The sequence below is a fragment of the Calypte anna genome, chromosome 3 (genome assembly GCF_003957555.1).
Source record: "Calypte anna isolate BGI_N300 chromosome 3, bCalAnn1_v1.p, whole genome shotgun sequence".
Taxonomy (NCBI): Eukaryota; Metazoa; Chordata; class Aves; order Apodiformes; family Trochilidae; genus Calypte; species Calypte anna.
Window position 1 is genome coordinate 46,322,936 of NC_044246.1, and position 15,878 is coordinate 46,338,813.

Genomic DNA, 15,878 nt, shown 5'->3' on the forward strand with positions numbered 1-15,878 from the left:
TGGAAGATGACAGAACATTGTGGAAATACAGGATGTATACTTGAAGTTTGTGGGAAGCTGGGTTGGATAGAGAAGCAGAAGGATGTTGGTTATGTTAAGATGAGAACAGCAGAAATGGAATTTCAATGCAATGTAGTTCGGGACAGTCTACATTGTGTTTGTTCATGATATTGAAGTTTATATGATCCCTTTGGTTGAAATATTAATGGTCCTACTTTGTGTAACAACTAACCATTTTGAAGAGGAACTCTTATTCTCAGCCAAACTTTTAACTGTGAAAACTTGAGTTTACCTTTCAGGCATTGATGTCATTGGTTTTTCTTCCTAATTCACTGCAGATAAAGTGAACGCAAAACTTTGTCCCCTTTTCTCTGCTGTCTGTCCATGTTAATGGGGTTTAACATGTTAAAGTTCTTTGATCATATTGTCATGAACTTCTTTCCCTGTTACTGTGAGTTGGCAGTAGGGACAAATGGGCAGAGGGAGTGGCCTTCCCAGTCACTTTGCAAATGTAATGGTTTTGGGAGAGAACATAGGAAGGAATTCCTGAAAGGTAAAAGGATTTCCAAGATGTTAAATTTTTATTACTCTTTGACTGAGCACAAAAGTTCATCTTTAAATACTAGAAATAGTGCCATATTGGGGTGGGTATTGAAATTAAATAAACCTGTGGGTTGTCTTGCTGTTCCTAAAGTAACACACCAGTGAAGTTTGGGAAATACTTTCTTTAGAAAGTGCCAGTGTCGGGACATGTGATTCTAAGATAAATTTTTTTTTTTCAGCTCTTAGAGGAACAATAGGAAGCTTGAGACCATCCAAGCTGCTAAATATTTTAGGAGCCTGGTTGTGTTAAAGAACATACAAGCAGTCATTTATGATACAAATTCATATCTGGCTGCTACTTTCTCTTCTACAGATAGCCAAAATTGTCTGCCAGAGGGCTTTTAATTATTATTTCTTTTTTCCCCCCTCCTGGTGTGCGCATGATCAAACAGCAGGACTTAGTGTAGTGAAGAATAAAACGAAAAAAAATGCATGAAACCTCAGTAAATGGGTGAATAGACATATATTGAATAAAATTGTTAGTTTAATAATATTGAAGTCTTAGATATTAAGTGTGAATGTCTGATTGAATGAGAGTCCTGAAAGTTAGTTAGCCCTACAGTAATGTACTCACATTTTGTTCTTCTCCAATTTCAGTATTATGGACTGCAAATCTTGGAAAATGTGATAAAAACAAGATGGAAGATTCTTCCAAGGAACCAGTGTGAAGGTAGGGAGGGCTTTTTATGGTCTTCTCTTGACTTTGTTTATTAACTGAGGTTCACTGTGTCAGCCCCCATGTAAGTAATTCTCAGCTTCCAATACAATGACACTATTTAAGTTTTCATCAGGTATTAAGACCGTATCTGCTTTTCTGGATGATGAAACTACGTGTTTCCTTTTTGTGGTAATGGTCTCAATGTGATGATGGTGAGCACCTGAAATTCTGTACCTGTCATGGGAGGGTAGATGTGACTGATAGTTTTGAAATACTATAACTTAAGCATTGTGCTGACTTACAGACCAAATTTACCTGAAGAGGTCTAATCCTAGGCAGCTTCTGAAGCTGCCCCCTGGCTTTGAGATAGAAATTTCAAGTATCTACTTGGCACAGGAGGTTTTCTTCAACCTCTCTGTGCTGTGCATGCAGCCTGCACTGTCATTTTCTTAGTAGACTGTTCTGTCTGGTAATGTGTAGACTCGTGACTGTTTTGAAATTGTAAGCATTCATAATTATTTAAAAGTAGAAACACTTAAGTAAAAGCATAGCCTTAACCTATTAATGGTCATTCATTCTTTCAGGCAGGGAGAAGTCTGCTGAAAGTCTGCTTTTAAATCTTGTCAGTGTGTATGAAGCTGGATTTCTGTAACTGGAAGTGCAGTGCAGGGCAACTCTGCTCTTCTGTCATTGCAGAGAATCTGGAAGTCTTAAAATACTGTTTTGGTTATTTTTTGGTTCTTCCTCCCTCCTTCCCTTACAGTTTGCAATGTGTTGAATTTTAGATGGTAGCTGTAGCATATGGAGGTCCCTCCATTGTACAGGATTAGTGCTTGTTCACATAGATTCATGTAGAAGTCATGATAACTTGGACTTCAAAACTTGAAGTTCAGCTTCTTTAAATCCTTGTCCTTGAATGTTATCACCACTTAATACTTGACTTTTTACTTAAAAGCTGGTTTCAGAACTCATTTAAATTATTCCAGATTTCTGTGTTCTGCTGTAAGCTTTTATTAACAATGTTATAATGTGCTTTAAGTTTTTATTGCCAGTGCTTAGGTTCTGAAGCTCTATTGATTAAAAAGTAGTTGTAAATGTCAACAGAAACCAATATGTAGAGGGATACTCTACCTCTTTTTCTGATTATTATTCTCACTTTCTTCCCCATTCCTTCCAGCTGCAGGTTGACAGGTAAAGTGGAAAGTAGTTTCACTCACTTGAAAGTGGAAGTAGTTTTACTTTGATTATGCTATAGGGAACAACTTCAACTAAGAGTCAAGCACAGTTGTGTCCTTCAGAGAAACTAAGGGAGTACCCTGAAGTTAAATCTTTTGTGTGTGGTTTTAATTATGAGAGTAACCTCAAATCAGTCATGTCTTCTACATTTCTGACCATGAGCACTGAGCTTCACCATCTGGAGGTTGTTCTGCTAACATTTCTATAAATGGGAGCAGAGTGGGAATAAAGGATTCAGTAGTATAAAGTAGTTACTTAGCTTACTACTGTCTGCTGATGGACTGAGGAGTAGTAGAATAGATGCCAGAGAGGTGGGCCTGCTGGAGAGTTTCGAATGGAACAAGTGCCAAAACCAGATTACAAGTAATTGTAAGTTTTAGAAAAGACATGCTTTCAACATCCAGAATAGAGGAGAAATAGTTCTGGGAGGATGAGAATGCTGGCTGTGCTTTGGGTCATGTTCTCATCTGTTCTTCACTGGATACTTGGCTTAAATGAATTGAGGAACAGATGTACTTGAATTGGTGTTTCAGATTTTTGTTACTTCACTGTTTGCTGGCATGATAGTACTGTTTGATTACCATCATCTGAGAAGATGCTATAGCTATAGCTTGATATATTACAATGCAAAATCAAGTTATTGTCTAGATGTGCAGTCAACTTCTCAGTATTCTATACTTACTTTTCCTGACTCTTGTACTTCTTAAGACTCCAGAGGAAAGAAGTCCTTCATCCTAACAGATGTGTGTCTTCTTTTTATTTTCAAAAATATTTTCTCTTTGACAGAGTCAAACTAAAATTGCAAGATTGATTTTCATCCTCACAGTTTAGGGAAATTGAGTTAGTTGGCTTTTAATTGTCTGATTTCTCCTGTACATTAGTAGAAGCAGAACCAGGTATACCTGTCTGTGGTAATTGATCCATCTTGGCCTCACTGGTGTTGGAGGGCAAATCAGTTTTTCCTCTCATCTGTGGTAATTTTTTTTTTTTTTTTAATTGGCTGATGATACTGGATCCTACAAAAAAATTGCTCCAAAGCTCATTCAGTTCTGATTACCTGAGATATAAGAAGACTGATTGAGGTTCCTTGTTTCTGACTCCCAGTCATTCCTTTTAGTTGACATGATTTTCCTGTTTGCATTGTAACTCTAGTAAAATATGCATGCAGAAAATGCAAACTCAATCTAAAGTAATGCTTATTACCAGATCAATTCATGCATATTGCAGATCAGTTAATTTTACCTTATATCTTATTTATAAAAATTAAGATGGCTTAATTGGGTTTGTGTAGGAAACACAGCTGACAAATATTGGTTTTTTTAGAGATGAAACTAAATCTGAGAAAACACTTTTTCTTTGTAGCAGCAGCAGTGCTTAAGAGTTGAAGTTAAGACTTCAATTGAGTTCTCAGTGGATGAAAATGTTTTTGCAACAACCTGCCTGAAAATTAATGAATAAATAAAATGATGTCATTACAGAGCTCAAACTGTAACCTTTTTTGAGTTGTTGGTGTTTTTTTTGTTGTTGTTTTGGAGTTCTTGTGGTGTGGTGGGGTTTTTTTGTTTTGTTTTGTTTTTTTTGTTTGTTTGTTTTTTCCCTAACCTGTACTTCAAGTTGTACAACAGAATGACTTGTTATCCTTGAGGTTAGCTAGGGTTATGTTCCAGCTTTTGCCTGAATGCTGGGAGGTTTTAGCTTCCAGCCTGGAGTTCCAAACACAGGTAGGAAAGTAGGTTTTCTTCAGAAAACCTATAGCAGTGGGTTAGGCTTGCTCTCCATAATATATTTAGTCTTTAAGAGAAGGCTTTGGATTGCTCTTTTACACATGTACAAATGATGTAATGTGGTTTTCATTCAAGCTTGACAGGCTGTTTTATTGAAAATTTAGACAGGCACATTCCAGAACATCCCATGCAGTGGTGAACTTGACTTACTTTCAGAGTATTGTACTGTCATTCTCCAGTTAAAATTCTCAGTTGAGGTGATACTAAATTGCTTTAAATTCTGATACTCTGTAGAGTTGATTATTTAATAATGCTTGTAAAGGGTGTCTTCTGATGAAATTGCTATAGTCTCAGTAGGATTTTCTCTTGGAATGTGGAAGAAAATACTCTCTTGCAACCTGCATAGAAATAAAGGCTTTTTGGTCTTCTAGTTCAGTGATATGTTTCATTAACCCTGCAACGTGAAATGAAATTATCTTCTTGTGAACAGAATGAGCTTCTCTGGAGTGTTTCAGGCTGGAATGGATAAGCACTTAATTACAAAACCTGAATTGCTTGTACAATGTTCCTCATTTTGAAATTTAAAAAAAAGGAAAGAGTTAAGTGTTCAGAGAATGATGTGGTTTAGTGGCCTACAGGAAAGTTGGGGTGTTAAGTATAAAGCTTTTGATGTAGTGGAAGCTGCTGTAGAAGAGATTTTTCTGTGGAGAGATTACATATTTTAATGGAAATTTTTGGCTTGCTTCATAAAGAGATGTTTTTTGATTTTCTGTAATGTGTGTGGGAGAAGACAAGCTCTAGGCCCTTTTTAAAGAAATTTTGTGAACTAGTTTCTTTTTTCCTGCTGAAAAGCAAATAGGGAGTTTGGGTTCACTACTTATGGGGAAAGATGATTAGTGGGAAAATAGGGGAAAGCATTGTTTCTTAAGACTAAAAATACGATGGTATTTTGACTATATTTGGGGACTGTTTAAATAGAACAGTATGTGTATGCAATGAGCATCCCTGGAGGGGACAACTCAGCTTTAGCATTTTGATGTACTTTTATATCTTATGTACAAGAAGTGTGTTTGTCTGCAAGGTGTTATATCATGGCAACATGCTGTGCTGGATCATGGTAGGAACTCCTGAGCTCAGGTTTACACAGCCTAAGTGAGCTGTAATTGCTAAATTAGGTGAGATGTAATTGCTTCTGAAACTGCTTCCAAAGATGAAATTGTTGGGTATTTCATAATTTCAAGTTTAGACCATACTGTTGGATAATAGGAATCCAGCTCTAACCATTCCATAGCTTTGGGACAGTACTTTTCCTCTGAAGAGGAGCAGCTTTCACGTAAGGACTACATTGTCTTAATATTCATCTTGAAACTTTCCTAAAAGACCTTGAATTACTGTCATCGCTCTATATTAATACCTTTTTTTTTTAAACTTTGTACACAAGTACCTTTGCCTTGTAATGATGATATCCAGCCTTTTTGATAACAATACTGCAGTTTGAAGTTGGAGCTAGATTGAGCTACTGCCAACTGCTGTGGAACAGGTGTTCCTCACTGCTGCACTTCTTGATGTTTTTGAGCTAGTACTACAAGTGCTTCTCTGGTCCTTCACTGAACTGGTTCAAGGAGCTAAGCTGGTAGAAGATTGTTGCAGAACATTTTTAAGACTACAGACTTAATTTTAAACTCTGTACTAGATCAGCTTCTGAACAAGTTCTTGAGTATGTGCTAGTAGTGCCAGTGCGGTGTAAATTAAAGTTTTGGAAAGGAAAGCAGAAACTGCTCCCCTTAGTTGTAGGTTGTCATGAGATCAGTGTAACTGTAATGTTTGACGGTCGTTGAAGAAAGTTACTTGTCATGGTTTTTCCTTCCTTTTGATTTACTGGCATGTCTGTTTTCCAGGAATGTTTGTCTTTCCCATTTGGCGCAAAGAAGGGTCTGAATTTGGCAGTTGTGTTGTTGCCATCTTCAAGATTTGTTCAGCTTTGTCTCTGATTGAAGGCAACCTTCTAGGCAGTGATCACGTGGCATGTGTGTGTCCCATGCCTCCCTAAAATAAAGCTTTTGTTAAATCCTCAGAACACACTGCTACCATGGAACAGTTTCTTAGACGTGCTGAAAACTGGTGACTACCCTGGGTGTTGATTATTGTCAGCATCCAGTGCTGAGGTGCCTTTTTACTGAAAACATCATTCCTGTGGAATGATAAATTAACTATTGAGTATGGAGCAGAAACCACGATACCTCAGTTAAAAAAAAAGGTGCCATTTAAGCAAAAAGAAAAGCATTAGTGAATTGGATAGCTTCCGTTTTTAAGGGATTAAGAATATGAATTTGTTTACTGGATGAAAGACCTTGGAAGCCTGCAGCTTGACCAGAGAAAACTATCAAACTTTTGGGTTGTCTTTTGAGCTGTGGTTACCATTTTTTTTCAATGGAGATTTGGACCAGACCAACTGTTTTCATCTGGTGATCTGATGGACAGATGGATGGTGGCATAGCATTCCAGTTGTAACTAAGCAGCATAATGCTATTGACGGAGCAAGATGGAAAATATGCAGCTTTGGAGTTGGAAGTCTAAGAACAATACTAATTTTCTAATTCCTTTCTGAAATGCAGTTACAACAGTTGGATTCCCTTAGTGGTTTGGCAGATGGTTCCAATAGTTTAGTTTCTGGCACTGCAAACCTAATTAATGTATTGTTTTGGGGGGCTTTCATATCTGATTCATGAATTACTGTAATGCTTCAGCAGAGTGGTTTTTAGCTTTTAGAATACTAGGACATGCTTGTGATGTCAAATTAATGCTAGTACTTGCTAATAACTTACCCAGTGACTGACAGTTGTATTTATTTTGTTAATGACCATTCCTCTGGAGTTGTTTGGATTGATACCAGTTGATACTGATGAATAGTGTGAGGAACGCAGATGCTACCAATAACATAAGCTCAGGTAGATTCCTCAGTGAAGCACATTTTATTTACATTCTTGCAGGAGTGGGTGACCCACAGAGTAGGCACACTGTGTGTACAGTTAGCATTCTTTTTTATTTCCTAGTCCTGACCAAGTTATCCCTCCATTGTTTACCTATCTGCCTCAAGTTACCACTTAATGTCCTGCCCCTGTTTACCTTGAGCCATTCTCCACCTATACAGCTTACTTAATTTTGTTTGTTTCTTCCCTTTCATGTTGTGGTTACTCAACTTTCTTACCTTGAGTATCTCACCAGTCTTCTAAGCAGTACACTGGTATGACCAGTTTTCTCTCGCTCAAGCATTGAGCCATGTTGCACAAGCCTTTGATTATATCTTATTTCTAAGTAGTCATTTCCTCTATACATTATACCTAATGGAAGACAGCTTCAATTTCTGCAAAATCAATATGAACTTCTCTCTCAATAGTTTTGTTTGTAGTGGGAACTACCTGTAGAACAGCTTCTGTTTAGTATGTATTTAATGGCTCATAGTCTAGATCTAGGTTTTCTTCAGATTTAATGAGAATCCAATTACCAAACTGTTGCCTTTAGTCCTGTTGCTCAGGCCCGTTATGCTGAAAATTACTGAATCTGGTGAAGTTTTAGAAACACTTCAAAATGTAGAATAGTGTCTGGGGAAAAGAAAATGTCTTCAACATGAGGCTTTCCTTTTTGGTAGTGACAACTTGTATAGAAGTTTTCACGTACATGTTTTGTCTGCATGAGTCAGTTGACCATCTTATTGAAAAAATGATTGAAGCCAGATTCTGGGTTAATGAAGTTGAATAGCAAATCATACACCTATTATAAAACAATGGCAACAAAACACTTGCCCAGTTTGAAAGTGTTTAATCCCTTATGTGGTCAGATCAGTTGTTTGTCAGAGCTAATGATTTACAATCATGGGTGCATGCCTTTTCTTGAAGTCAGATATCTTTATACAGAATGGTTTTAGATGCCTATATTGTGGTGAATAGTCAGTTTGAAAGCCATTATTCCTCTGTCTTCAGTAGTTGATAGGTTAATGGTGAGTAGCTGAGGATTAGGTACAAAAGGTTGCTTGGGTTGTATTGTTTTTGTGGTGGAGCTGAAAGCTCTAAAGTAATGTAAAAATATTTGTAGAAGAAACACAAAAAAGGAGTTGGTTAAATGTGGTTTATGTCCTCAGTTGACAAATTGTTAATCTAAGCAAAAAAACCCACCAAAATGGATAAACCAGAATTTATTAAGAATTTTGTAATCTATAGCACCTATGTGTACAATAAAAAGCACAGTAATCCAAATCAAAGTGCGTTGTACTTAATTGATGAAAAAAATTTTAAGTTTTGTCCTTGTAAGATTATGCAAGGAAAATGTTTCTAGCCTCTGGCACAGTGTCTCACTTCTAAATGATGTGCATGGGAATTCCCGTGTTAAAATTGAGCACCTAGGTAGGTGTTAGGTATGATCTGAAAATGCATAATGGGGAGAAATTTCTTTTTTTACTGAGGGAGCTTTACAGCAGCTTTTTTAAATACCTATTGTGGTATGTCAGGGTCTAGACAGTTCTGGGTGCCATCTTTATTTCTATCTTGAGCCTAATACAGTTTCAAGCAAAGTTCTTAAAATTTCTTGCAGTCTTTAAGAAGCTGATAAATTGATCTGTTGCAAAATATGTCCTAATTTAGTCTGATTACCTTTTGTTGAAATTTCCTCATTGTAAAGCCATTTTGTACATCTGAAATAGCCTCTTGCAGAAGTGATACAAAGGGGGATTTTCTTTCTATATAGCACGTAAGTGGAATGCACACTGATGCCTGCATATATGTTCCTCAGAGGTATTTCTTACTAAAAACATGAATCTGAATTCAGAAGTATTTATTACTGAATTTGTGATATCTGGCACAGTTGAAAATAAGTTCCTAACTCTTCTGCAGGTATTAAAAAATACGTTGTCGGCCTAATTATCAAGACCTCATCTGATCCAACATGTGTAGAAGTAAGTGAATTCTTTTCAGGTGAGGAAGAGGGAGGGGAATGTCATGTATAACCTGACTCACATCTTCACTTCTCTTCTCTAGAAAGAGAAAGTATATATTGGGAAACTGAATATGATTCTCGTTCAGGTAAGCCAATGTTAATCAAGTTTTAAATCTTGTTATAAATTCTTTGGCTTTGTATATGTATTTAAACATATGGATGCTTCACTTTTCAGATATTGAAACAGGAATGGCCAAAGCACTGGCCAACATTTATAAGTGATATTGTGGGAGCAAGCAGGACTAGTGAAAGCCTTTGTCAGAACAATATGGTGATTCTTAAGCTATTGAGTGAAGAAGTGTTTGATTTTTCCAGTGGCCAGATTACTCAAGTAAAAGCTAAGCATTTGAAAGACAGGCAAGTATATACATTTATATCTTAATAAGTAGGATAGACTTTGTGCTTGCAGCTTAATGGTTGCTCTCACTTTGAGCTTTTGATTGAACATCTACCACTGCCTATTTTGATTTCTGAGGTGGACTGGGTTTTATTTTTCTTTGAAGCCTTACCATTAGGTGATACCAAGTTTGCTTTGTATACACAGACATTTCTACCATATTGCCAATAGCATCTGTTGGCTGATGGTTCCTACGCTGCTAAGAGAGTGACTTCCAACAATGCTTGTATTTCCAATTTAGAATTTGGAAGGCACAAACCTCTGTCTACTTCAGAATGTGTTATTACCATGAAAATGGTAAAAGCCACGGTGGCATGTGAATGCCTCCATGGGCATAGGTCTTCACAACCTTGTTAACATTTTCATAAAAGTGTACAGAGGATTGCTTGTAAAATGTGGTAATGCTTAACTTTTTTTTTTTGTTGCAGCATGTGCAATGAATTCTCTCAGATATTTCAGTTGTGTCAGTTTGTGATGGTAAGACTTATTTCTTCAATTATATTTTAAAAATTTTGCCCCATCTTGCCTAGCAATATCATAAATACTAATGGTTGTTTACAGGAAAACTCTCAAAATGCTCCCTTAGTTCATGCAACTTTGGAAACCTTGCTACGATTTCTGAACTGGATTCCTCTGGGATATATATTTGAGACCAAGTTAATCAGCACACTAATATACAAGGTAGTCATCCAGAAACTGATTACTCTTTTATTTAAATAAAAGTTGCAAAAAAAGTTTAGCATGCAGTACTCATGTAACATTTTTTTCTTCTCTCAATAGTTCTTAAATGTTCCCATGTTTCGAAATGTCTCTTTGAAGTGCCTCACAGAGATTGCAGGTGTCAGTGTAAGCCAGTATGAAGAACAATTTGTAACGCTTTTTACATTGACCATGATGCAGTTAAAACAGGTAATGTTTTTAATAAATCTGTTTTTTTGACTGTTTCTGTTTGCAGAATGGTTCCTGCAGAACCTAATTCAATCTACAAATTTAGATTAATTGTAGAGCACTGGGTAAGATAAACACTCTTCAGTGATACTTACGAGTTGATCACAGGGTGCCGAATATTTTTCTGACTATAGACCAGAGCTGCTTACTGGTGCATTGAGTTTTTTTGATTAATTTAAAAGGTTTTAGGAGCACTTGGGCTGTCTGGTAGAGAAAGTTGATGCAACGCAACACTGCACAAATCATAAGACCTGAAGTGACCAACTTATACAATTTTCTCTTTAATTGTAGAAACTGGTTGAAACATTTGTCACATAGAGCCACATTTGAAATTACTTTAATGCTTCCCCTCCAAGCAGTTCAGATTTTAGGTACATGATTTTGTAGCTTTCCTCATTGTATTTGCATCAGAAGTGAAAAATGTGAGGTTTATTTGACCAATTTTTCTTCCTTTTGCTCTGATAGTCCATCTTAGACGTTCTTTAGGAAAGGCATGCTCCTTCTAGTTCCCCCTAGCTTCAAGTGGAACCACAGGATTTCTATTTACTTCTAGTTTAAATTTAAAGGCAGATCATTGCAGATGCTGAAGTTTTGTGTCAGGCAGCTGAACATTATTTCCTCAGTTTTTATAGATGATGCTCTTGATTCTAACTGCAAATGCATCTGGGCCAAGTTTTTCCTGAAAACGTGAGTCAAATGCCAAGTTGGGTATTTGGCACATTTTGCAACCTGCAGGTTTTTAGCATGGATGTTGCATATGATTTGATGCAAACTGTTGCAATTGTTGTAAAAGTTTGACTCTCAAATTTGTAAAATGAAGACGGAGAAAATCAAAGCTCAAAATCTAGCAGCAACAAAAGAATTAAACTTTGTTCTGTAGCTTTTAATAGTGTTGACTTTAAAGAATGTAGTTCTCAGTGCTTGGTAACAATGTTGAAAATGTTTAATGATAAATGTAAAAGCCAATGCATCTCTACAAGATGACTGAAAAACATGTTTTAGTATCCTTCACCATCTTCCTTGCTAATTTCTAAATACTATCGACAGAGTCTTTAATGTTTTAGCATTATGATGATGCAATGGTTTGACTAGAGACAGGTAACACATTATTGGCATGTCTTTCGCCTGATGTCAATCTGATAATGTCTTTTTCAGAGTAGATACTTCCCCTTGGTTACAACTTCTCTTATAGGGGGTGGGAAAAGGTGAAGTTCATGAGAACTTCTGTATCTGTTAGCATTTTTGCTGTATTGTCTATCTTGAGATCAAGAATTGAAGAAGCTGTAAGATATTTTTGTAAGAAAGCTTGGTAAACAGGCAATGCCATGAAAAGCAGAGGGCTTTTAACAGAAGAGCAGACAATTTGTTAATACAGAGTAGTTCTACTTCTATGTAAGTGTGAAAGCCTTGATTATGTCTATTCTTTTATTAGATGCTTCCTTTAAATACCAATATTCGACTTGCATATTCAAATGGAAAAGATGATGAACAGAACTTCATTCAGAATCTCAGCTTGTTTCTCTGCACATTTCTCAAGGAACATGGTCAACTAATAGAAAAAAGATTAAATCTGAGGGAAACATTAATGGAGGTAGGTTGTTGCAAATACCAAAGAGTAGCTCATTTTAGAAGATGGGCTAAGAGGATTATCACTTTTTTTTTTGTCTCTTTAAGAACAACTACCAACAATGATTACTGAACTTACAATTGCTACACCTTAAAAATAACTGCGCTGGGGGAGCACACTTCTAAGGTTCTACCTATGTTGAGGCTTTCTTAGGAAAAGTCTGGGTAAACGGCTGAAGCTGTTGCGTGTCCTGCACAACTGTGTATAAGTTGGAGTTCTGTTTAGATACTGCCTTCTTTCTTGCCTGGTGTAGTTGTTAAATTCTTTTTTTAAATCTAATATCTACAAAACTCAATTCTGAATGCTTTTGGGTGTTGTATAGGAAGTTGAAATGTTTCACGAGGTTCGTAGACTGGCCTAAAAGGTCGCAAATTCAACTTTTGCAAATTGCAGTGTACTTGAACGTAGTTCCACAACTACTCAAAAAGTTCTAGCTCATTCTAACTAGTTTATTCCTGCACTTTGGATGTATCAAATGATCTGAAATTGATCCACAGATCAATGGGAGGAGTGTAGACTAGTGAAGGAGGCTTCATATGTTACTTATTGCAAGTGAAATTACCAAGAAAAATTGATGTCTTTTGGACTAGTGTGTGGTTGATTTTAGTCTGTTCTTTGACAGATGCTGAATCAGGTCTTTACCATCTGAAATGCTCTTGAGTTGCTGTAGTACCAAAGCTATGAATTTCATTGTTTCATTCTGTTTCTTCACTGGTGGGCTGTTGCTGTGGTTTCTTTTACTAGAGGACTACAAAATAAGTTAGGCAAAAAAAATGCTGATTTCTATGGTTATTATGTCAGTCTGTTGGTCCCAGTGGCCTTCCCTTCTCAGTCAAATAGAAAATACTCTGGTAGATGGCTTCTGTGGAAAGTGAGTGAACAGTATGGGTTTAGTTTTTTGCAGTCCTTTGAGGCATAAGGATTCAGAGCAAAGTAGCCATAATAGTGTTTTGCAACCAGCTGAAATGATCTATTGAGGGGTCCTGCATAAGCTCCAAGGCTGTGAGTTTAATTTACAACCTGATTTGTCTGTGGTATTTTTTGAGATGTGGACTATAGATTTAGGAATTGATGCACATGTTCCCCATGTTCCTTGTTTCATGTTAATTTGACGTTTTATCAGTATTTGTGTAACGGAATGTGAAGCAGTGCTGTTTCAGTTGCAGAAGTAATCAGATGTATAAACCAAACTTTTCCAGGCTCTTCATTACATGTTATTGGTATCAGAAGTTGAAGAAACTGAAATTTTCAAGATCTGTCTTGAATATTGGAATCATCTAGCTGCTGAACTCTACAGGGAAAGTCCATTTTCAACATCTGCTTCTCCATTGCTTTCGGGAAGTCAACATTTTGATGTTCCTCCCAGGAGACAACTCTATTTGCCTGTATTGTCCAAGGTAATCCATGATTAAGAAAAGGCACTGTGAAGATTGAGGTACCTTGTAAGTTACGGTGTAAGGATACTTTTCCTGCTTTGGGTAGTTGGTAAGACTGATTTAAAAAAAAAAAAAAAATGTGTATAGCACATAGCCTCTAAAAGACCCCTAACATTGCATATGCAATTTGAACTTCTAGCAATTATGCATAGGTTGGTTTGGGGTTTATTGTTCATGGAGAGAAATTGCCTTGTTCATGGAAAGAGAGAAAATCAGCAGGCTTTGTTTTTAATAGCTTTTTAGTTAACGCATCTCTGTGAACTCTTAATGTGACTTAATGTCATGAAGTGCTGGATATATATACCCTTTACATGATCATACTGCCTGACCAGGGTGCTCTGGAATCAGCTATGTGTGTATCTTAATGGTAAAGTTTGAGTCCATTTTAACTTTACTTTGCAACATACAGGTTCGATTGCTAATGGTTAGCCGTATGGCTAAACCTGAAGAAGTCCTAGTTGTGGAAAATGATCAAGGAGAAGTAGTACGAGAATTTATGAAGGATACAGATTCCATAAACTTGTATAAAAATATGAGAGAAACATTGGGTAAGTCTACTAGCTGTTACTCTTTTGCTGTAGGTCTGTACAGCTGTATCACCATCATGTAGTGTTGCTATAACTTGGTTAAAAATTAATACATTTAATTTTTGTCTTTTGCCTTCTACCATTGAAGAACAAATACTGATACTCTTTATCGAAATGTTTCAGATCCATTGAAACCTTCATTTTGTCAGAAAGCTGTTAAATGAAAGGATTTTTTGAAGTGAAATTGATGGTTATTACACTGCTTGGTGTAGACCAAGCACTCCCTCAGCAAAAATGATTTCTTCGTAGGTTTTTTGAATACTTTAAATTTTTTCTTTATAACATTTTTAGAGAAAACAATTGCAGCCTGAACTAGATGTCAAAAATCTTTTCCAGAATGAGTGCAGAGGTCTTACATTGGCCTTTCTTGAAAGTACAAAACCTGCTGATAATTATATACTGTGTAGAAAAAAAGTGCACTCAGGATTACCAGAACTAGTATTTCTGTAGCACTTAATGCATGTTTTATTTTAGTGTATGTGTATACTAGTATACTATTACCTTTAGAAGTCTTAGGTTCAACTGTGACAGTTTCATCAGTGAATTGATATTTCCTATATATTGTAGTAATACCTTTTTGATGCAAAAACTTTTTGAGTCTGAAGTGCAACTTCAAGGGTGCCTGGGAGATTAGAATAGTTAAATATTTGGGATGTCAAATCTGCAGTATGAAATTTTTTTCTACTGAGTGATTTAAGGGATCACTGTGTATTTGTTAACAGGTTTATGAACTAGAAGTTGGGGGAGAGAGGGAAAGCTATGTGATGCAAAGCATTTGAGGGTTGGTTTTTTTTTTAATTCTCACCTTTGGGATGTAGGTGCAGCCAGCATTAGATGAATTGTTCTTATGTACTTCTATTGAAATATGAAAAAAAATATTTACTGTATTAGATGTTTGATTTTCCTATATTAAAATTACTACTCTATGTCTTGAGCAGTAGTTATATTTCCAGATACAAGATAAAATATATTAAGATATAGATTTAATTAGTGTTTGACTTTCGGTGTTAAGTATTGTTTATAGCGTATTACATTGAAGATTCATGTTAAAAAAACAAACTAACAAAACACACACACAGAAAAACCCAAAATGATACCAGAAGATTGCGGTGGAAGCTGTAATCTGTGGCATGGTAAAAATCGGTTTCTGAATCTGACCTCAAATTGCTTTTGGCTTGCTGGGATTTAGAATTTTATAGTAGAGACTCTAATCCTATTAGAGGCTGATGACAAGTGTATTGAGTTTTGGGATACTTAAGTCCTCCTACCTAGACTTTGCTTCAGTGAGTTACTGCAACCAGGAAACTTAATGACACTGAATTCAAGAGTGGGAGATAGTTGAATGACTTTCTACTCGGTGAATAATGTCACCCGTAGTTTGCCAGTCCCACATTTTCTATATATCAGTATGCATGCCTTTTGTTAATAATCTATTTTAGTATCTTTATTGATTGACTTGAACATGACACATTGATTTGGAGTTTGTGTGCAATATGTTGCCAATGTGTGTATGCAGTATGTTTGCCAAGGAGCAAACATGGATGTACTGTGTAATCGTCCATTTCTAAAATGCAGTTTAAAAAAAAATACAGTTAAGTTTTTAGCTCATTCTGTCATAAGTTTAGGAAAGAAGAATGGCACTTATCTAAAAACTTGGTTGCATTTTCTTAGAA

At 36.2% G+C, this 15,878-nt stretch overlaps 1 protein-coding gene across 4 annotated transcripts in view; it reads left to right on the forward strand.

Moving 5' to 3' along the window:
- The window catches only part of XPO1 (exportin 1), a 37,216-nt gene that overhangs the window by 10,916 nt on the left and 10,422 nt on the right, over positions 1 to 15,878 (forward strand). For all 4 annotated transcript variants that reach the window (XM_030446897.1, XM_030446899.1, XM_008500552.2 and 1 more), the window contains 10 exons: positions 1,201 to 1,273; positions 9,108 to 9,169; positions 9,252 to 9,296; positions 9,386 to 9,567; positions 10,036 to 10,084; positions 10,169 to 10,288; positions 10,388 to 10,516; positions 11,988 to 12,146; positions 13,382 to 13,579; positions 14,028 to 14,166. In XM_030446897.1, the coding sequence (XP_030302757.1) occupies positions 1,201 to 1,273; positions 9,108 to 9,169; positions 9,252 to 9,296; positions 9,386 to 9,567; positions 10,036 to 10,084; positions 10,169 to 10,288; positions 10,388 to 10,516; positions 11,988 to 12,146; positions 13,382 to 13,579; positions 14,028 to 14,166 (1,156 nt within the window). The remainder of the gene's footprint in view (positions 1 to 1,200; positions 1,274 to 9,107; positions 9,170 to 9,251; positions 9,297 to 9,385; positions 9,568 to 10,035; positions 10,085 to 10,168; positions 10,289 to 10,387; positions 10,517 to 11,987; positions 12,147 to 13,381; positions 13,580 to 14,027; positions 14,167 to 15,878) is intronic.